This window comes from Malaclemys terrapin, chromosome 4, assembly GCF_027887155.1.
Source record: "Malaclemys terrapin pileata isolate rMalTer1 chromosome 4, rMalTer1.hap1, whole genome shotgun sequence".
Classification (NCBI taxonomy): domain Eukaryota; kingdom Metazoa; phylum Chordata; order Testudines; family Emydidae; genus Malaclemys; species Malaclemys terrapin.
Genome location: NC_071508.1, coordinates 59,289,622 through 59,311,535, shown reverse-complemented (window position 1 = coordinate 59,311,535; position 21,914 = coordinate 59,289,622). Strand labels below are relative to the sequence as shown.

The 21,914-nt window shown below is 40.4% G+C and overlaps 1 protein-coding gene across 2 annotated transcripts in view; it reads right to left on the bottom strand.

Moving 5' to 3' along the window:
* Positions 1–16,513: 16,513 nt before the first annotated feature.
* FAR1 (fatty acyl-CoA reductase 1) overlaps positions 16,514–21,914 on the bottom strand; it is an 81,037-nt gene continuing 75,636 nt past the window's right edge. For both annotated transcript variants that reach the window (XM_054025796.1, XM_054025797.1), the window contains exon 12: positions 16,514–19,537. In XM_054025796.1, the coding sequence (XP_053881771.1) occupies positions 19,375–19,537 (163 nt within the window). In that variant the 3' untranslated portion in view covers positions 16,514–19,374. The remainder of the gene's footprint in view (positions 19,538–21,914) is intronic.

Here is a 21,914-nt window from a genome sequence, read left to right as displayed (position 1 = left end):
CGGGAAGAATCAGTAGGGGGAAGCAAAAGTGGATGGGAACCTGGGAGGCAGTGACCATGAGATGGTCGAGTTCAGGATCCTGACACAAGGAAGAAAGGAAAGCAGCAGAATACGGACCCTGGACTTCAGAAAAGCAGACTGACTCCCTCAGGGAACTGATGGGCAGGATCTCCTGGGAGAATAACATGATGGGGAAAGGAGTCCAGGAGAGCTGGCTGTATTTTAAAGAATCCTTATTGAGGTTGCAGGAAAAAAACATCCCGATGTGTAGAAAGAACAGTAAATATAGCAGGCGACCAGCTTGGCTTAACAGTGAAATCCTTGCTGACCTTAAACACAAAAAAGAAGCTTACAAGAAGTGGAAGATTGGACAAATGGCCAGGGAGGAGTATAAAAATATTGCTCAGGCATGCAAGAGTGAAATCAGGAAAGCCAAATCACACTTGAAGTTGCAGCTAGCAAGAGATGTTAAGAGTAACAAGAAGGGTTTCTTCAAGTATGTTAGCAACAAGAAGAAAGTCAAGGAAAGTGTGGGCCCCTTACTGAATGAGGGAGGCAACCTAGTAACAGAGGATGTGGAAAAAGCTAATGTACTCAATGCTTTTTTTGCCTCTGTCTTCACGAACAAGGTCAGCTCCCAGATTGCTGCACTGGGCAGTACAGCATGGGGAGAAGGTGACCAGCCCTCTGTGGCGAAAGAAGTGGTTCGGGACTATTTAGAAAAATTGGACAAGCACAAGTCCATGGGGCCAGATGCGCTGCATCCGAGGGTGCTAAAGGAGTTGGCGAATGTGATTGCAGAGCCATTGGCCATTATCTTTGAAAACTCATGGCGATCAGGGGAGGTCTCGGATGACTGGAAAAAAGTTAATGTAGTGCCCATCTTTAAAAAAGGGAAGGAGGAGGATCTGGGGAACTACAGGCCAGTCAGCCTCACCTCAGTCCCTGGAAAAGTCAAGGAGCAGGTCCTCAAGGAATCAATTCTGAAGCACTTAGAGGAGAGGAAAGTGATCAGGAACAGTCAGCATGGATTCACCAAGGGCAAGTCATGCCTGACTAACCTAATTGCCTTCTATGAGGACATAACTGACTCTGTGGATGAGAGGAAAGCGTTATTCCTTGACTTTAGCAAAGCTTTTGATACGGTCTCCCACAGTATTCTTGCCAGCAAGTTAAAGAAGTATGGGTTGGATGAATGGATTATAAGGAGGATAGAAAGCTGGCTAGATCGTCGGGCTCAACTGGTAGTTATCAATGGCTCCATGTCTAATTGGCAGCCGGTTTCAAGTGGAGTGCCCCAGGGTTCGGTCCTGGGGCCGGTTTTGTTCAATACCTTCATTAATGATCTGGAGGATGGCGTGGACTGCACACTCAACAAGTTTTCAGATGACACTGAGATAAACTGGGAGGAGTGGTAGATATGCTGGAGGGTAGGGATAGGATACAGAGGGACCTAGACAAATTAGAGGATTGGGCCAAAAGAACCTGAGGAGGTTCAACAAGGACAAGTGCAGAGTCCTGCACTTAGGACGGAAGAATCCCATGCACTGTTACAGACTAGGGCTTGAATGGCTAGGAAGCAGTTCTGCAGAAAAGGACCTAGGGGTTACAGTGGACGAGAAGCTGGATATTCAACAGTGTGCCCTTGTTGCCAAGAAGGCTAACGACATTTTGGGCTGTATAAGTAGGGGCATTGCCAGCAGATCGAGGGACATGATCATTCCCCTCTATTCGACATTGGTGAGGCCTCATCTGGAGTAGTGTGTCCAGTTTTGGGCCCCACACTACAAGAAGGATGTGGAAAAATTGGAAAGAGTCCAGCGGAGGGCAACAACAATGATTAGGGGGCTGGAGCACATGACTTATGAAGAGAGGCTGAGGGAACTGGGATTGTTTAGTCTGCAGAAGAGAAGAATAAGGGGGACTTGATAGCTGCTTTCAACTACCTGAAAGGGGGTTCCAAAGAGGATGGATCTAGACTGTTCTCAGTGGTACCTGATGACAGAACAAGGAGTAATGGTCTCAAGTTGCAGTTGGGGAGGTTTAGGTTGGATATAAGGAAAAACTTTTTCACTAGGAGGGTGGTGAAGCACTGGAATGGGTTACCTAGGGAGGTGGTGGAATCTCCTTCCTTAGAGGTTTTTAAGGTCAGGCTTGACAAAGGCATGGCTGGGATGATTTAGTTGGGAATGGGTCCTGCTTTGAGCAGGGTGTTGGACTAGATGACCTCCTAAGGTCCCTTCCAACCCTGATATTCTATGATTCTATGATAGGTGCAGATGTCCACCCAAGCAGAACAGATTACCTGATCGGGGCCTAAATGCACACGTACAAGAGTTATGTGCGTGGCTTGCTATGTCAAAACGCTCATATTATCAGCCAACACACCAGTGTCATACCTTTCACTTCTTTGTCACACTCTTCAATAGCAAATTTTCATTTGTCACTTCTGGGCAGGTTTGAAAGTAAAGACTTGCAGACATGAATTCAAGAAAAGTAATTTTGAAGTGGTTATGGTGAGTGTGACGCTTTGTACCTCATGGGAACACCCTACACCACAATGTTCATCTTTATAAAATGATTGTGTGGTATCCAATACAAAGTTTGTCATGTTGGGTGTCTTCAGAAGGCTCATGATGCACTGAGCATGGTTTTAGTGATGTTATAGTAATTGTTACAGTAATGTTATTGTAAGGTTATAGATTGTAATTTCATGTATATAGTTATGAGGCTGAAAAATGTATCCTCATGGCTCAAAGCAAGCCCATGCAAAAAACTCTCGAAGAACAGAGAGGCACTTCACATCTCGTCAGGGCATGGATGGGACAAACCCAGCCCAGCCTCACAGGAACAATGGACACTGGCTTAGGCAGGAACAAAAGAATCTGTTAGTCGAGGGAGTCACCGCATTCCTTTGGTCAGTTTGGAACTGTGATGAGGTAATGCTCACCTGACTCTGAAAGGGGAGAGGGGGGCCAAAGCCAAGAGGAAAGAAAGGACATAATAAAAGGGGGAGAAGTTTGCCATGCTCTCTCTCTTCCACCCACATCTACAGACACCACCACCACCAAGCAACTGAAATGCTGATCAAAGGGGAGAGCCTGACTGAAAAATAATCAGCCAGCCTGTGGTGAGAAGTATCTAAGTTTTTAAGGACATTGAAAGTTTTAAAATCAGCTTAGAATGTGTTTTGCTTTTATTTCATTTGACCAAATCTGACTTCTTGTGCTTTGACTTATCACTTAAAATCTACCTTTATAGTTAATAAATCGGTTTGTTTATTCTACCTGAAGCAGTGCGTTTGGTTTGAAGTGTGTCAGAGGCTCCCCTTGGGATAACAAGCCTTTGTCTTTGTTAAATTGACGAACTTAGATAAGCTTGCAGCATCCATAACTGGACACTGCAAGACGGAGGTTCCTATTGTTGTTTCTGGGACCGGAGATATTGGCTAGTGTCATTCGCTTGCAAGTAGCTGGGAGCAGCTTACATGCCAAAGGCTGTGCGTGAACAATCCAGGAGTGGGGGTTCTCAGAGCAGAGTAAGGCCGGCTTCCAGAGTCAAGGATTGGAGTGGCCTAGCAGATCACCTGTCCAGATAACACCAGAGGGGAATGTCACAGTGAGAATTTCAGAAATGAGGTTGCTTTTTTAATTATCTGAGTGTTCAGTTGCCTCTCACATTCAGCTCAGAGGACATTGTTTTTACTGTCTGTGGACAGGCCCATTTTAGACAACCTATCCTATCTTGCCACTGCATATCTAGCTCATCCTCAGGGTGCCGGACAAGAAAAGGTTACTCATTAAACCTGGATGCCAAGCACCTGTGAAGCTACTCGGAGTGAAGGGAGCATCTGTGTTCAGATTCCCCCATTCTGAGTTATATGCCAATGTACAGATCATTGCTGGCACTGTGGGGACTAATTTCTTGCATTTCAACAAAAGTCCAACAAGCAAGAAATAGGATTTTTCCTACTTCCAAAATAAGTTAGAGCAATCTTACCATTTTAAACAAAAACAAAATGTGGATATTTGTCAGTATTGCCTCATTGCTCTGACATTGACTGGTTTTAATAATGCCCTGTAGTCCCAATACTTTTATGGTAAAGGTTAAAGTAAGGATATAATTAGAAGCAGGGTTATTTGACAAGTGTTTCCACCACCTAAAAATAAACAGAAAAAATAAATAAATAAATAGTGGAAGGTGCCTTTATATGCTACAGCTCTGTGTTTCAGTATTTCTGCTCTATCTATGAAGTCTGGTATTTGCCCACTTCAAAAGTATTTTTAGTTTACAAATTCATAGATTTAAATCACACTATTCCTTTCACATTAGCTCCAAACTAATACTGGACATTAGTTTCTAAAAATGATAGCTTAACGATGCTTTTTTTAAAAAAAAAAAGAATAATTCCTTTTCAGTATATATCTAATCCAAATTTGGATCATTACTAGAGAAGCGTTTATAGTACTCGATTGCACAAAATACATTCCGTCAGTAAAATACTCTCAGCAACCTGATTCTCTTTATAATTCCAAGTCACATTCTCTGCTACTTAGCCCATTGTATTTCCAGCCACAGGTTGCTTAGCATCCAGTATTTGCTCTGGAATGTAGAAGTCAGCATGAAAGAGTAACTAATGCATCCGGAAACTGACTTATTAGGCTAAGTGTAGCACATTCCTATTAAAAATGAATGGGCTTGGTTTTAAATGAGGGTCACAAACAGTAAAAATTACCTTGTAGGCTTCTTTTTCCAAATGAAATATTTAACAGAGGAAAACCACAGGTGTCCGTGTCAGAGAGATTCATTGTAGTTTAAAAACTGCAACTGCATATTAAAAACAAGTTAGATTAATTCGCTTGCTACTAAACCTGTGCACTTTAGGTAAGTGCATAGTTTAGAATGGTATTTGTTGTAGCTATGAAGGAAAGAGAAATCTTTCATTTGTTTCCAAGAACAATATTAGTCATATTCCTGCTCAACCAGAAAACCTAAACCATGTTTTATTTAGTTAATAATGTATCTCAGTCACTAAAATATTTACAACCAAAAATGTACTACCTTTTCAGCACAAAATGCCCAATGCTTGGCTCCCCAAATCAGCACAAAAGCCCCAATCTTTAATGTTGAGACAACAAGATTTCAAAAGCTGGCTGAAACAAAGTGCTCCAAAAGAATGCCAAACACAGATTCTGGTGGAGCAAGAGAAAGTAGCTCCAGAAATCTGGACCTTCCACTGAGAAAGTCCTATTGCTGAGAAATGATTAAACCAGAAACCGTGTAGAAGCATCCTGCAAAATGATGTGAGGGAGAATGGTGATCTCTCAGATAGCTGGGTCACAGATAATATAAAGGCTTAAAGTTGAGTGAAGAGCGGAGGCTTCCTTGGCATAAAGGCAGAAGATTACAGTTTGAAATCTCTCCATGGGTCCTCTACTACTGGATTATTTAGCGGGACTGGTATTCAAGTTTCCAGCTGAGAAGAGGTTACATTTAAAGCTTGAGACCCTGCGCAATGGGGAATTTTTGACACAGTGTGCCCTTTTTTTGTCAATTACACTGGTGAAACTCATGGACTTCAGTGGGGTTGCACAGTTTTAACTAACTGCAGAATATACATCACTGTACCGTAGTTATTTATTAGCCAGAAATTTACCACTACAGGTGTATATTGGTGCTTTACACAACACAAAAAGAGCAACTCCCTTAGCTAAACTGCTTAATGCCTATGTTAAACAAACAGGAGACAATAGGGGGTCTTGGGGCAAGAGAGGTTTGAAAGACAAAGCCATACAAAATGATGGGGTTATTTGGAAGGTTCACACCCACCCACATCATCCCAGGAAAGTTACACAGCATTGTTGTTTTTAATATATTTAAAACTATAGTTTAAGCACCTCCTTAAATAATTGGGTTTGTGAAGAGTCTTGAAAAAGGTGGAGGCATAGCAAATGGGTCTTGAAGTGTCACGCCTCCATCGAATCACAATAGGTGTTAAGTCCCCATGTACTAATATATCTAAAAACTTTATGAGAATCAGGAAATAGCCCCTTACTGTACACATACAAGAAAAGAAATTTGTGATTGCTTTATATCATCTATCTGACCTAGTTCCTCCCATACAAGAGTTGACTCTGCTGTGTATAATCCCTCCCCCACCCTTCTTGTATCATTCTCAAATACCACGGCCAGCCGGCCAAGCAGCCTCCCTTCAGGAAGCCCTCCAACTGTCAAGTTTCAAAGAAAACCTCCCAGAGGGGTAGGGGAACAGCAGCTGGAGTTGCCAGCAAGGACTGCAGTGCCCTATCATTAACACTTTAATACAGGCAAGACACCATCTGTTTCACTGCTTCTCCTCCCCTCAGTCCTGAAGCTGAAAGTATTTCTGTAGGATGGACAAAGTGGAAGAAGGGCCCATTGGGTTAGCAATGTTGGAGCACATTTGCTGATATACCTGGGCAGGGTAGGTAAGGGAACAGTTTTAGGGAAAATTAAAAATATACAAGAAATATACTTATCACATGTTTCTTATGGTGTCATTACTTCATTACTATTTCCTCTATATAGGGCAGGAACAACACCTTCCTGTGTATTTGTATAGCTCTGAGCACAATGAAGCTTTTAGGTGCTTCTATATAATACATGCAATAATAAAAGGAACACTGTCAAGATGTATCAGAGGGGTAGCCGTGTTAGTCTGGAACTGTAAAAAGCAACAAAGAGTCCTGTGGCACCTTATAGACTAACAGACATATTGGAGCATGTGCTTTCGTGGGTGAATACCCACTTTGTCAGACGCATGCACCACGAAAGCTTATGCTTCAATATGTCTGTTAGCCTATAATGGGCCACAGGACTCTGTCGCTTTTTACTGTCAAGATGGATAAGCTTCCCCTCATAACTTATCGAGTATCCACCTCACATGCTCACGATTTAACTCACTATTTGTCCTACCTAGAATGGGATCATCACACAATCCAGTCTTTGGGTTTTCATCTTTTTCTTTACCTTTCAAACTCAGTGAGATTTAGAACCTTTCACTAGTTTGAATCTGGATCATGGCTGAAGATTTGTAAATTGTTGCTTGCTGCTGTTACTTGCTCATGTGAAATTAACTGTAGTCTCAGTACAAGCCCTATGCACAAATATAAACACAAGCCATCACTGACAGGATCAGCAGAGAAGCTAAGGCACAAGTGAACATGAAAACAAAAGGGTTCAATATTTGTATCTTGGTCAGAGATGAGACATATTGGCAAGGCAGTGTAGGGAAGTTTGTGCAGTTGCCTATGATGTATCTGTTCTGTACAAAAATAGTTCTCTCTAGTTCTGGTACATTTCATGGAAGCTAAATTTACTTAAGAACCTGGAAAGCAATTCCACTACACTCCTGTTTGAAACTGACTACATTTATGACAACTAGACAACTCTCAGTCAAGATGGAATGATGTTCAATTCCCCTTCTACTGGCTAGACAAACTTAGAAATGAAAAAGAATATAAGAACATTAAAACAGCCATACTGGGTCAGACCAAGGTCCATCTAGCCCAGTATCCGGTCTTCTGACAGTGGCCAGTGCCAGGTGCCCCAGAAGGAATAAAGAGAACAGGTAACACTCCTCTACAGCCAAAATGCTTCTGAAATAAATGTAGTCAAACTTTACTAATTCTGGGTCACTGAGAACAAAAAGGATGCTTAAAATTGTTGATTGGCTCTAGTTTTCAAGATATGCTATTGGGTCAGTATATAAGACCCTTGACTTGGGAATGGCAGAGGACAAGTGAGTTATAAAGGGAAGGGATCTCAATTTAAACCAGAAATGACTAAAATACATCTTTGATTGGATCTATGAATAAACTTATGAGGGTTTGGACAGTACTTGCTTTTTAGGCAAAACAATGAATGATGCAATCTGAAGCTGGTATTGCATCATACATGATATGAATTACATCATGTTATTCCTAGAAGTCATGGATGATGCAATCGTAACAAAGCTTACATCACTCTGAACAAATTGCCCTATATCAGCTCTAGAAATCATACAGTGTCGTGCTCTCTTATTTGTCAGTGTTTGATTTTGCAAGGGGACACATTTCTGTTTAGCCAAAGTGAGCAGAGATGCCTCGTACTTGTGTGAACAGTGCAGATAACTTCTGCTATGTTTGTGGTGAAGTGGCTTTTGCATCACAAAAGTGCAGTATAACCACTATGGTTAAGAAAGCCTATCACCTTTATTTTGGCTGCAAAATTGGAGATCAGGACAAGAGGTGGGCCCCACACATATGCTGCAACACTTGTGCAACAAATCTTCGCCAGTGGTTGAACAGGAAAAGGAAATCTATGCCTTTTGCAGTGCCAATGATTTGGAGAGAGCCAACAGATCATACCAGCAATTGTTACTTCTGCATGGTGCCTCCAGTTGGGAAAGGTGTGTCAAAGAAGAAAAAGTGGACTGTGCGTTATCCAAACAGTCCATCAGCTATACGCCCAGTACACCACGGAGAAGGACTGCCGGTTCCTGATGCACCATAATCATTCTCACTTGAGTCAGACGAGGAAGAGGATGAAACTTCTGGTCCTGAACCATCAATGTCACAGGACCCACATTTTCTCCCATCATCCTCCTCTGAACCACACCTCATAACACAAGGTGAACTGAATGACCTCGTCAGGGATTTGGAACTACCCAAGAGTAAAGCAGAGCTGTTGGGCTCCAGACTACAGCAATGGAAGCTCCTGGCAGGTGATATTAGGGTTTCCATGTTCCGTGACCGTCAAAAGGATCTTGTCCCATTCTTCTTCATGGAAGGTGAGCTTGTAGCCTGCAACAACTTCGATGGTGTGATGGCAGCCCTCAACATAGTTCACGATCCAGATGAGTGGAGACTGTTAATTGATTCATCGAAGACTAGTTTTAAAGCTGTTTTACTGCATAATGGCAATGTTTTGTCATCAATTCCAGTTGGTCATGCAGTCCATATGAAGGAAACCCATGACAACGTGAAACAACTTTTGAGGTGCATAAACTATGACCAACATCAGTGGCAGCTTTGTGGCGATCTAAAGGTTGTTGCTCTCTTGCTTGGTCTGCAGACTGGATACATAAAGTACTGCTGTTTTCTCTGCAAATGAGATAGTCGTGCAAGAGATTCCCACTACATCAAGAAAGATTGGCCACTCCGACAGTCATTGGAGCCTGGGAGGAAAAGTGTTCAGCATCCACCACTTGTTGAATCAAGCAAGATTTTGTTACCACCCTTACACATCAAGCTGGGTCTGATGAAGAACTTTGTCAAGGCCATTGACAAAACACAAGCAGCTTTCAAGTACCTCCGTGGAAAATTCCCAAGGTTAAGTGAAGCTAAGATAAAGGAAGGTGTCTTTGTTGGTCCTCAGATTCGTGAACTTCGAGATGATGCATTTGACCATGCACTGCATGGCAAGGAAAAAAAGACTGCATGGAAAGCCTTCCAGTTAGTGGCAATAAATTTTCTCGGAAACAACCAGGCCAACAACTACAGGTTGTTGGTGGAAAACCTCCTCAAGGCATACAAAAGCCTTGGTTGCAACACGTCACTAAAGATACAAACTTCGGAGCTGTGAGCAACGAGCACGGCGAGCGATTTCACCAGGACATTGCAGCAATGGAGAAACGCTATCAGGGCAAATGGAGCCCATCAATGCTTGCAGACTATTGCTGGACAGTGACAAGAGATGCTCCATTTAATGAAAACAAGAGACAAGCCAAGAAGCGCCGAGTAGACACTGAATAGGACTAAACTATGTACATAATAGTTTTTTGCCTTTTGTTTCATAATCAATTTTATTTATATAACCCTTTTGCTGATTTTTAAAGTGTTACATAAACAGGACAGGTGAAATATTATGTAAAGCAACCTTAAACACATGAAGACCTAGGTTTACAATTTATGATTAAAAACCTATCTACACTATATATATATATATATATATATATATATATATATATATATATATATATATATATATATATATATATATTTATTAGAGAGAGAGAGAGAGAGAGAGATAAAATGTAAAAACTTAACTATCTTAGAAACAATAGCCAGTTGTTTTAATTGTCTTATTTGAATTCAGCACATCAAAAATACATAATAAATAGCACATTTTATCTCTGAAGCAGATGACTTCTCAAAAATTGTAGACCAGTGTAATCATCAAGTGATCCATCCCTTGTCATTCATTCCCAGCTTCTGGCAATTACATGCTTGTTGACCCCTTCAAAGAATTCTAGTAGATTGGTTAGGCATGATTTCCCTTTACAAAAACCATGTTGACTCTTCCAACAAATTATGTTTATCTATTTGTCTGACAATTTTGTTCTTTACTATATTTTCAACCAGTTTGCCTGGTACTGAATTCTGGCTTACTGGCCTGTAATTGCCGGGATCACTTCTGGAGCGCTTTTTTAAAAATTGGCATCACCTTAGCTATCCTCCAGTCATTTGGTACAGAAGCGGATTTAAATGATAGGTTACAAACTACAGTTAGTTCTACAATTTCACATTTGAGTTGCTTCAGAACTCTCGGGTGAATACCATCTGGTTCTGGTGTCTTATTACTGTTTAGTTTATCAATTTGTTCCAAAACCTCCTCTAGTAACACCTCAATCTTGAAAAAAGAACAGGAGTACTTGTGGCACCTTAGAGACTAACAAATTTATTTGAGCATAAGCTTTCGTGGGCTACAGCCCACTTCTTCGGATGCATAGAATGGAACATATATTGAGGAGATATACACACACACACACACACACACACACACACACACACACAGAGCATGAAAAGGTGGGAGTTGTCTTACCAACTCTGAGAGGCCAATTAAGTAAGAGGAAAAAACACTTTTGAAGTGATAATCAAGATAGCCCAGTACAGACAGTTTGATAAGAAGTGTGAGAATACTTACATGAGGAGATAGATTCAATGTTTGTACTGGCTCAGCCATTCCCAGTCTCTGTTCAAACCTAAGCTGATTGTATCTAGTTTGCATATCAATCTTGGACAGTTCCTCAGATTTGTCATCTAAACAGAATGGCTCAGGTTTGGGAATCTCACTCACATCTTCAGCCGTGAAGACCGATGCAAAGAATCCATTTAATTTCTCCGCAATGGCCTTATCGTCCTTGAGTGCTCTTTAACATCTTGATCATCCAGTGGCCCCATTGGTTGTTTAGCGGGCTTCTTGCTTCGGATGTACTTAGATTTTTTGCTATTATTTTTTTTTTGAGTCTTTGGCTAGCTGTTCTTCAAATTCTTTTTGGCCTTCCTAATTATATTTTTACACTTCATTTGCCAGAGAGTTTGTGCTTTTTATTTTCCTCAAGAATTGCCTTTGCTCTTGTGGGTTCCAGGACTAGCTGTTCCAATAAGCAGTCATTTAAGGGGTCAAGAAACTTCATCTCTGCATCCCGTCCTGAGGTGACACGTACCCAGTCAATATGGGGATAGCTGAAATCACCCATTATTATTTTTTTTTTTTATAGCCTCTCATCTCCCTGAGCATTTCACAGTCACTATCACCATCCTGGTCAGGTGGTCAGTAATGCATTTCATCTGTTATAGTCTTATTAGAGCATGGAATTACTATCCACAGAGATTCTATGGTACCGTTTGGTTCATTTAAGATTTTTACTTCATTTGATTCTTTCACATATAGTACCATCCCCCACCAGCATGACACTTTGTCCTTCCGATATATTTTGTACCCTGGTATTACTGTGCCCCATTAATTATCCTCATTTAACCAAGTTTCTGTGATGCCTATTACATCAATAGCCTCATTTAATATGAGGCACTCTAGTTCACCCATCTTAGATAATTTAGACTTCTAGCATTGGTATATAAGCACTTTAAAAACTTGTCACTTTTTAGCTATCCTCTATTACATGATGTAATTGAATGAGACTCTTTCATTTGACTTTTTCTCATCAGATCCTACCTGTATTTTTATCGTCTTCCATCTTCTCCTCTTTACTAGGAAATAGAGAATCTCCATTATAGATCTTCCCCTAAAGGATGCCTCTGTCCGAACTACATGCTCCTCTGCACCAGCCAGCTTTCCCCCAGTTCTTAGTTTAAAAACTGCTCTATGCTGGCACTTAAAATTAAAAAGGTCAATCTGGCTCCATTTTGATTTAATTTAATTTAGCATTTCAGAGAATGCTACCATGGAGGTCCTGGACCTCAAGTCATCTGGTCCACCCCTCTACCAATACAGGATGGTTCCTTCTATGCATTCTCTTTTGTTTCATAGTTATTTATGAGTTCCGAAGCAATAAAGCTTCCACCACTTTCCACAAGAGCCTTTAAATGTAATATTCTGCCTACCAGTAAGATGTTCCTAATATTTAGCCTGAATTGCCCCATTTTATAGTATCACCCATTACTGCCCTTGTACAGTAACTCCTTGCTTAACCTTGTAGTTATGTTCCTGAAAAATGCGACTAAGTGAAATGATGTTAAGTGAATCCAATTTCGCCATAAGAATTAATGTAAATGGTTAGGTTCCAGGGAAATTTTTTTTCACCAGACAAAAAAACTATATATTATATAGATATACACACAGTGTATGTTTTAAACAAGCAATTTAATACTGTTCACAGCTATGATGATTGTGAAGCTTGGTTGAGGTAGTGAAATTAGAGGGTGGAAGAGGGAGGGATATTTCCTAGGGAATGCCTTACTCCTAAATGATGAACTAGCACTCGGCAGAGCCCTCAAGGGTTAACACATTGTTGTTAATGTAGCCTCTCACACAAGGCAGCACGAACATGAGGGAGGGGAGACAGCATAGCAGACAGGGACAGACCCACCCCTTGTGTGTGGGAGAGAGAGAGATGCACACTGCCCCTTTAAGTAAGGTGACCCACTCTTAAGTGCACTGTCTTTTTAAGTGGATCGGGAAGTTGAGCTAGCAGCTGCTGCCCCAAGCTCGCTGTCTCTCCCTCCGTGTCCCCTCCTTGCTCTATATGGAGAAGGGGTAAGGGGGGGTGCAGGAGCAGGGGGACACCCTGACATTAGCCTCCCCCATTCCCAGCAAGCAGGAGTCTCTGAGAGCAGCTCCAAGGCAGAGGGCAGGAGCAGCACATGGCAGTGGGGGGAGGGACAGCTGAACTGCCAATTGATAGCCTGCTGGGCGGGCTGCAGCACATGGAACTTAGGGGAGTGGGGGAGTTGATAGGAGGGCTGCTGGTCCACCCTGGTTACAAGCCCCCACCAGCTAACTGCAACGGGCTGTTCTTCCTGCAAGCAGTGGACAAAGCTGGCAGCTGCCAGATAGCTCAGTGGTTTGAGCATTAGCCTGCTAAACTCAGGGTTGTGGTTCCCTCAAGGATTGAGCTCAATGAGGGAACTGGGGTTAAAACAAACAAAAAAAAAACCTCTCTGGGGATCGGTCCTGCTTTAAGCAGGGGGTTGGACTAGATGGTCTCCTGAGGTCCCTTCCAACCTTGATATTCTATTCTATGTTCCCTAATTGATCAGCAACGAAACAACCTTAACTGGGATGACTAAATGAGGAGTTACTATACCAATCTAAATATTTCCATCTTTCATATGCTTGTAGAGGACTGTTATACTCTCTGCCCCCTTCTCATCACTGCTTACTATATATTTAGCTTTTAATCTTTCCTTATAAAATCAGCCCTGCCCCACACTCCACTTTCTTGCATATTGGAAAAATGAATAAAGGAGAGAGCATGCAGTAAACTGCGAGCCCAGAACTAAACATTATATTCCAGGTGTAATCTCACTAGAGGCATACAGAAAGGGATTGTCTTAGCCAATTACATATTAATATAAGTTGCTGTCCAAAGATCTCTTGACATTACTACTTTCCAGGTTTATCACTCCAATTGATTACATGGGTGTAGGGGAAGTTTTGACCAGATGTATTGGCTTGTATTACCAAAATGAATAATTATTTCTTACTTGCATTCTCTCTCCTATCACTAATGCGCCGAACTAGGATCAAGGGGTCCCTTAGAGATTAAACAATGATACTTCAGGGTTTTTTATTTAATGCCTTACTTGTATCATAACATCAGCAAGTTTTGTACGTTACTGCAATCTTTTAGCTATTTTGCTTATTTTGCACGTGAAGTCCAGTGTACAGTGTCACTGAAGTACTATTAGGAAGATTTATACAGGTCAAGTCCAAACAAGTCAAGTCAACAATGCGTGTGGATGGGACGAAGCAGAGTAGATGGTTGCTATGTCTGTCATCCCTTTCCAGGGAGGCCAAGCACTCACCTAGCAATTCTAGAATATTACAATTCTAGATTTTGTGTCATCTTCAGTTTCACTTTTTTAAAGGGAGAGAGAGACTAGATTAAAACCCCAACATTGTTGGGGTTTTAGTTGTTGCTCGCTAGACTGCTATAGAATGTTCGCTATGATGGTCAGAGAAATGCCACATACTGCACTTTTTAAAAAATGTAAGTTTTTACTATCTGTATCTCTACAGTGCCTACCACAATGAAACCCAACAATAAAAATAAAAATGTTTTCATTTTGGGGAAAATCAGAGTGTCCTAATTACTGCCCTGAGAGGAACAGCCATTCAATTAGTAAGTGAAATTAAATGCCACTGTCAGCAGCCACCATACTAGAAGTTGATAGGATGCAACAGAATTAAGAGAAAAATCCCACACATTGCATTCAAATCACCCTTCGTCATGCTTTAAATTTTACTTCAGTACATTTCTAAACTAATCAGAACTTTTAACCTCAACAATTAGTCATTTTCATTTCCCACAGTAATGCACACAGTTAAAATTGCTCAAAGCTGTCATTGTTTCAGCCCCTCCATATCATGAAAAGACAAGATGGTAGTATAATTACTAATTATCTATCAATATGAGTTACAGTTCTGTTGAAGGGTAGAGAAAGCCAAAGAGACTGCCAACCTCATACCACAAAAAGTAACCAGATAGTGTTGGAGGGAAAATGGGTTTGAGCTTATAAATAAATCCTGAAAGTGGAAGCACAGTTAAAATTTACCTTGAGGGGACAGAGAAATAGAACTGTTGGTGAAGTTAACTAACCTTTTATTTATCCAGTCATCTGAAACAGACAAAAGAAAGAGCAAGCTTCTTCAAACAGACAAAGCCAAAGTAGATGCATTGCAAGAGGCACTATAATAAATTTAAGAAAAGCCTGAAGTTAAAAAGGAAAAAATGAGGCCCTATGAATCCAGTTCACACTCTCCCCTACCCACTACACTGCAGATTTGAAGCAGGAGTGGGTAATTCACACTTACACTGTTCACTGAGCTATTGCATAGCTTCTAGCAAGTCACAAGTACTGTGAACACTTTAATCTTTTCCATATTGAGCAAACATTTTTTAAAAGGACAGCATGAATAGAATATATTTTAAGCATTTGCTGGCATTTTTCTACAGCAGTGTCCTAGCTTTGTTTCTTTATTAAATTATCAGTTTGTCCCTCAGTATCATATGAAGTATGCAAATTTAGTGCTAGTTAATATTTTATCCACACCTCTCATCTCTCCTATATAAAAGGATACGTGTTTCCTTAGATCTGACATTTACTTCAGTTTGACATAACCATCCCTGTAAATTATTGTTAATACTAGATTAGGAATTTATGAAGGAAGGTTATCAAATTTGGTATATCGTTTATAGTTTCCTGCAATACCAATATTTTTCATTTCCTTTTGCATCGTTGTTCCAAAATCTGAGTCTTAGACACAGAGAGAGAGAGAGAGAGAGAGAGAGAGAGAGTGTGAGTGTGTGTGTGTGTGTCAAGAATTAACAAACAAGTCCAACCTATCATGCTTACCAGTGTAATCTTTCAAAGGGCAAGTGAAAACAGGCATGAATGTCGTGCCTTAGCCCTGGTGAGTTATGAACACTGTTTTTGTACAAAGCTAACAGCACTTCCTCCTGCATTCTCCTCAAAAGTTCCAGGTTTTCCGTCTCTGTGGTACAGTGATTGCAATTCACTCATGCAAAATTAAAGCCTACAGCTTATTGCAAAGCCACGGTGTACTGCACATTTGGTTGGAATAAACTTGTGGCGTTAACTAGTATTTCCTTAGGTTTCATATTTTAGGTATATTTTCCTCCTAACCTTCAACCCTTTTACCTGCAAAAGGAAGTATTCATGCACTCAGATATACAGAAATTAACATTACCAACAAAGAGATGGTGATAGTGAGTAACAAACTTCAATATACCCAAAAATTCCTAGCTATGCACTTGAGCAATACCTCATAAAAATCTTAGTCTGTGCTCCGTCCTCTTAAATAAAAAAACAACAGTATGAGAGATACAGAAAGTCTAGTTGGTAATGGTAAGAAAACACAAAATGCATATGTATCTACAAAGAGCTTATCAAGATAGTATAACCTTGAATTCTGTAAATTCTATTTTCAATTAAGTATTCCACACACTTTAACTCAAAACTTGAGAAATTCAGTATATGTAAAGATGCAATAAATATTATAAACGGCATATTTAAGGGATTTGTTTATTTTTGGTTTACAAACAAAGGCACCCAATGTTTCTATCGATGTCTTATAAAAGCTTACAGATTTAACATTTCTTTTAGAGTATCTGTTCCTATGGCAGAAAATCCCATTATAGGAAAAAGCACTTTTCCCTTGGTCCCATATTTTAAATACCAGTATACCCGTTTAATGACCATCTGTTTTCAGACTGCTCTTCCTCCTACTTAACATGTCAGATTTCACTGTTATTTAGTGAGTTACAGGACACATTAACCTTACGGTATCAAAATATAGATCCAGTATGTTCTCATTAATATTTATAGTTCTGGAAACAGAAAACTGCAAACATTAATATGAAAAAAAAAAAAGCAAAAATATAGTGTCCTATATGGAAAAAAGTGCCTTCAGATACAATTTTAATGGCGGATTCATGTGGAATGACAGAATAAATGTACTTAATATGATAAGTCACTATCATGAATTAAACAGGGTGACTGATGAATTTGTGTATGAAACAAAACTAGTAATCTACAGCTAATCATAGTCTCAATTATAAAGAAAAGCCTGGGGTTTTTAAATGGTTAAGTTTACATGGAAAAGATTAGAGATTCTTATGCTCAAAATGATGCAATTACTTCAGTCATTTATTCATTCAGTAGCAGAGATTCCTTTAAAGAGTGCTATGGACAAGAAAAATCAACTCAATGGCTTCATAGTTCTCAGTTGCTCAGTTTAAAGGAATTATCATTAAAGGAACTATGTAAAAAACAAGTTATGGTTACAGAGAGAAAAAGTTGTTTAACTATTAATTTCACAATCTTGATATATTTGGGCCTCTTTCCAAGTTCACCCACATACCAAGAACGGAAAAGGTGGGTCATTAGATTCCAGGCACTTTCTGCAGAAAATCTACATTTCATTAACAGTATATTTTCAAGTCCAATAACAGAAGATGCACAGGGAGGCAGCTATGACAAATACATTAGGAATATTACAGTTAAGTGTAACATTTCGAATCACAAAAGCCACAATTTATTGTAGTTTCAACCACTGTCTGAGGTCTCTCACACTTCATGGTGTGGTCCTAAACCATTATAGTTTTGTATCACTGTAAAGAATATACACACAAGTATCTTTAAAAGGAGGTAAGGTTTTAAGTACTTACTACAGAGTATTTAGCTTCAACAAAGGAAGCTGTTCTCTTTCCAAAATTAGATATACACCCATGTGAAATAAAGTGTTTTCCTTTCAAGTTAGCTTTTCATAAGAACAGCAAAATAAGCTCATTGCACACTTACTTCAAATGGGAAAAGAAACCAAATATGTATATATATTTTATGTAATTTTTGTATGATTAATTCAAAATTTACCTTTCCAGGCATATTCAAAGACACATACTGGATTTAAGTACAGCACAAACTGATCATTTTAATGGGAACATACCATGTAGGTGTGCAGGTCAGTGTGTCAAATAAAAGCAATGTTAAAAATGTTTTAAAATAGAATTGTAGGCAATTGATACACAAAGGGAAATTCATTAAGTGTTGCATTAAAATAGAATTCAGCTGTTTCTTGCAGTTATTCAATGCATATTCCTCCTGCTAAAACAAAATAGACATGCAGAAAAATAGATTTCTTCAATTTTAGCCAAGAGTTTGCTACTAAATATTGTAAACTTAAAAAATTCTTAATTTATTTAAGATGTGTAGGATTCCTCTTCTCCCTACCTCCCCAGTGAAATGCAGGTTTGTGTTGGATCATTTTTAATGTGTTTTTTGCAAGTACGTTAACTTCAATCCTTCACGTAGTAAGAGGATTTTGTTGAGATTATGATTATGGAAGATGGCATACTTTGCTAAACCATTTTTATCTGACGGAGAATATACAATTTGTCTTCGCCAACCAGAACTTAAATATTCTATGAATAATATAAATAGTAGCAAATAATATAGAAATTCCTCTGGAAGAGGTCATTCTTGAACTACTTGTGTAATTATTGTCTCTGTATTCCTGATCTAGCCATCATCTAGGGTGAAGAAATTCAACAGCTTGCATCTCTGTTCTTTTCACGGTTATTGTTCCTTTCCTTTTATTTCTTTTTTCAATAAAAGGACTGATTCTGCTTTCAGACATGCAAATGGTTTTCACTGACTTTAATGGGAGTTTCATGACAGTATATAAGGGCAGAATTAATCAGTGTGTGCATTTTGAAGACTAGATCAGACAACTAGCCTTTCAATTAAGAGAGATGCATTTCTTTTAATGAAGGAGTCTTCATCATATCCTTACAATCTTTGAGGAAGGAAGTGAGGGAAAGGTGATAAAAGTCAAGAACAGAACAACATAAGGAGCTATCAGTAATTTACAAAGATTCACAGTCACTCATATGGGCTTGTAAGGGGACAAAACTAACCTAGGATAATCTCAAATAAATAGGTCTACAAACTGAGTCAATATTTTGTTGTTCTTACTGAATGTGCCTATTTACAGTAAAAATTAAAATCAGAAGTTAATTGTTAAGGCAGATTTCAATCAAATGCATTCCAGAATTGCACAGTTATATTGGCCAATAATCCAAATGTTTCTGCCTAGGCCAAAGAGTTAAACTTGCCGTGGATACATTTTTGTTTGTAATACTAATACATCTGTCTAATGCCAATTTGATCCAGTATTCAACTGTTTTATTCTCTAAGTTTTTATCGAATACACAATTAAACATTACATATACTGTACTGTATATTTCACACTCTGGGTCTAAGAGGATTTCATGTTTTTACAAAAGATGAGATGACTAAGTACATTTTACAGGCTTTGTGCAGTTAGACCACCATATGCATAGATGTCCTAATGCTAAAATTCTTCTCTTCAGTATCTCATAGTACTGGATGCTCTAAAGTAGGAGAGGAACTTGTAACACAGACTAACCACGAAGTACCAGATGTTTCTCGCCATTTGTGATCTTGCAATAAAGATACGCCAGATCAGGATCACAAGGACTGTATTGAAGCCATAACGTATGTTCCTTAACCTGGGAAAGAATTAAAGAAATATAAAAACTGTAAGTGTTGAGAAAACACTGAGCTGTGCACATGAAAGATGCTATAGAAGTGCAACCTCTAATTTATTATGGAATTTAAGGCATTCCACGCTTCTCACACCCCAAGTTGCACTGTAGGCCAAATTAACTGAACGAAGGGGCAGCAGCTCATCTGCAGTCATCTCAGAGGGCTGGGACCAGACTTAATTATTGAGAAAGGGGCTTGGCAGGAACGGAGAGGAAAGCCACATAACTGGGTTAGTAACTGTACTACAGAATAAACTGAAATATAATATGCCAACAGTAAAGGGTACTTATCAAGCAAATTCAAGGCCAACACATGGTCGTTTTCCCATGTATTTTTTAGAAAGGACACTAATCCTTAGTTTCCAGAACATGCACCATTCATTTCTTTAATAGGTTTAGCATACACAGTACTGACTGACTGTGGCTGACAAAAAAAAAAAAAAAAAAAAAAAAAAAAAAAAGTTGTAGGTTTTTCAGCTATGGGAACCCTAGAACTCACCTACAACTTTAGACTTACTCCTTTCGAAGGCAGAATCTCAGACCATTTTAAACGCTTAAAAATATTTAATCTTCTTTGTAATACATCTCTGAAGGTAGGTAGTCTTCAGAGGTGTGAATCCAAGATGGTGGCCCTAAACCATGTAACAGGACTTTGTAGCTTCTCTAATCTGCTGTCATTCGGTTTTTGCTCTTTTTTTATTTAAAATAAGCACAATTAGTATGAGTATTGCAGACATAGCTCAAAAAACAAAATGCAGTCAAATAGACACAATAGAACTACTTCACTCTCTAGATCGGCTGAATCATTTGCCTGTTTGCAGCCTCTTTAAAAAAAAGTTATAACACTATTTGTATCATGTAAAAAGTGTTCTCTTGCTCCCTGACTGGCGAGAGATCTGTTCTTAAGGTAGACCGATGTAATTAAATTGATTCTTCTCTTTACAAAGCTGGATAAACTGCTTGGTGAATTTTAAAACTACTCTGTTGGCCAAACAGATCCTTCTTCACACCAAACAAAAACAAAAACAAAAAGACATTGTGACTCTTACAACTTTTAAGCACTGTAAAAGTTGCACTGAAATCTACATATCAAGAAGATTAAGTTTATGAATTTCCAGAGCGCACATCACTGTAACATCTGGACAAAAATATTTAAATGTTCTCATAATCAGCTGTGTAGGATTTACATATAAAGGTAGTGGGGATTACAATACAACTTTACACGTGGAGATACTATGGGACCTCTATAGTAACACAGAAGAAAAGTTACTGACAAAGGAAGCCATTCAGTTTGTGATAAACAAGTGTTGCTCAGTATCTGAATGTGAGATGCTGAAGATGGTCAAAGCTGCCTTAATGCAAGTGATTTAGTGGCTTTTTGTTTATTTTCACATAGTGGCCAATTCATCTAAGCGCCATAACTGTAGCTACTATATTACTGTGCTTCCAGACACTAGATGACACCAAGTTCTCGTCTCACTCTTCCTTAGTAACTGGCGGCAGAACTGCTCAATAGACAAAGCTCTGGTGATCTTTAACTGGCTCTTCTGCTGTGCAGCTCAGTCTTTTCTTTACCTTACTAGAGACAAGATATAGTAGCATAGGGTTACCATATCTAATAAATAAAAAAAGAGGACCCTCCACGGGCCCTGGCCCCACCCATTTCCCCACCCCTAGCCCCGCCCTAACTCCGCCCCCTCCTCCCTCCCACTCCTAGCCACGGGGAAAGGGCTGCCCCAGCACTACCGGCTTCAGGGTTTGCCGGGCAGCCCCCAGACCCTGCACCCCCGGCCGGCGCTTCCCCAGCGCAGCTGGAGCCCGGGAGGGGAAGCGCCCAGCCGGGGGCGCAGGGTCTGGAGGCTGCCCGGCAAACCGTGAAGCCGGTAGCGCTCGGGCTTTGGGCAGCCCCTATGCCTCCGGACCCTGCGCCCCCAGCCGGGCACTTCCCCTCCCGAGCTCCGGCGGCGCAGGGTCCGGAGGCACGGGGGCTGCCCGAAGCCGGTAGTGCTCGGGCAGCCCGGCTCTTAAACAGAGCCGAAGAGGAGCAGAGCCTCCAGCCGCGGCGGCTCTGCTCCTCCCCGACTCTTCGGCTCTGTTTAAGAGCCGTGCTGCCCGAGCGCTACCGGCTTCGGACAGCCCCGTGCCTCCGGACCCTGCGCCGCCGGAGCCCGGGAGGGGAAGTGCCCGGCTGGGGGCGCAGGGTCTGGACGCACAGGGGCTGCCCGAAGCCGGTAGCGCTCGGGCAGCCCGGCTCTTAAACAGAGCCGAAGAGTCGGGGAGGAGCAGAGACGCCATTTTCCCGGACATGTTCGGCTTTTTGGCAATTCCCCCTGGACGGGGG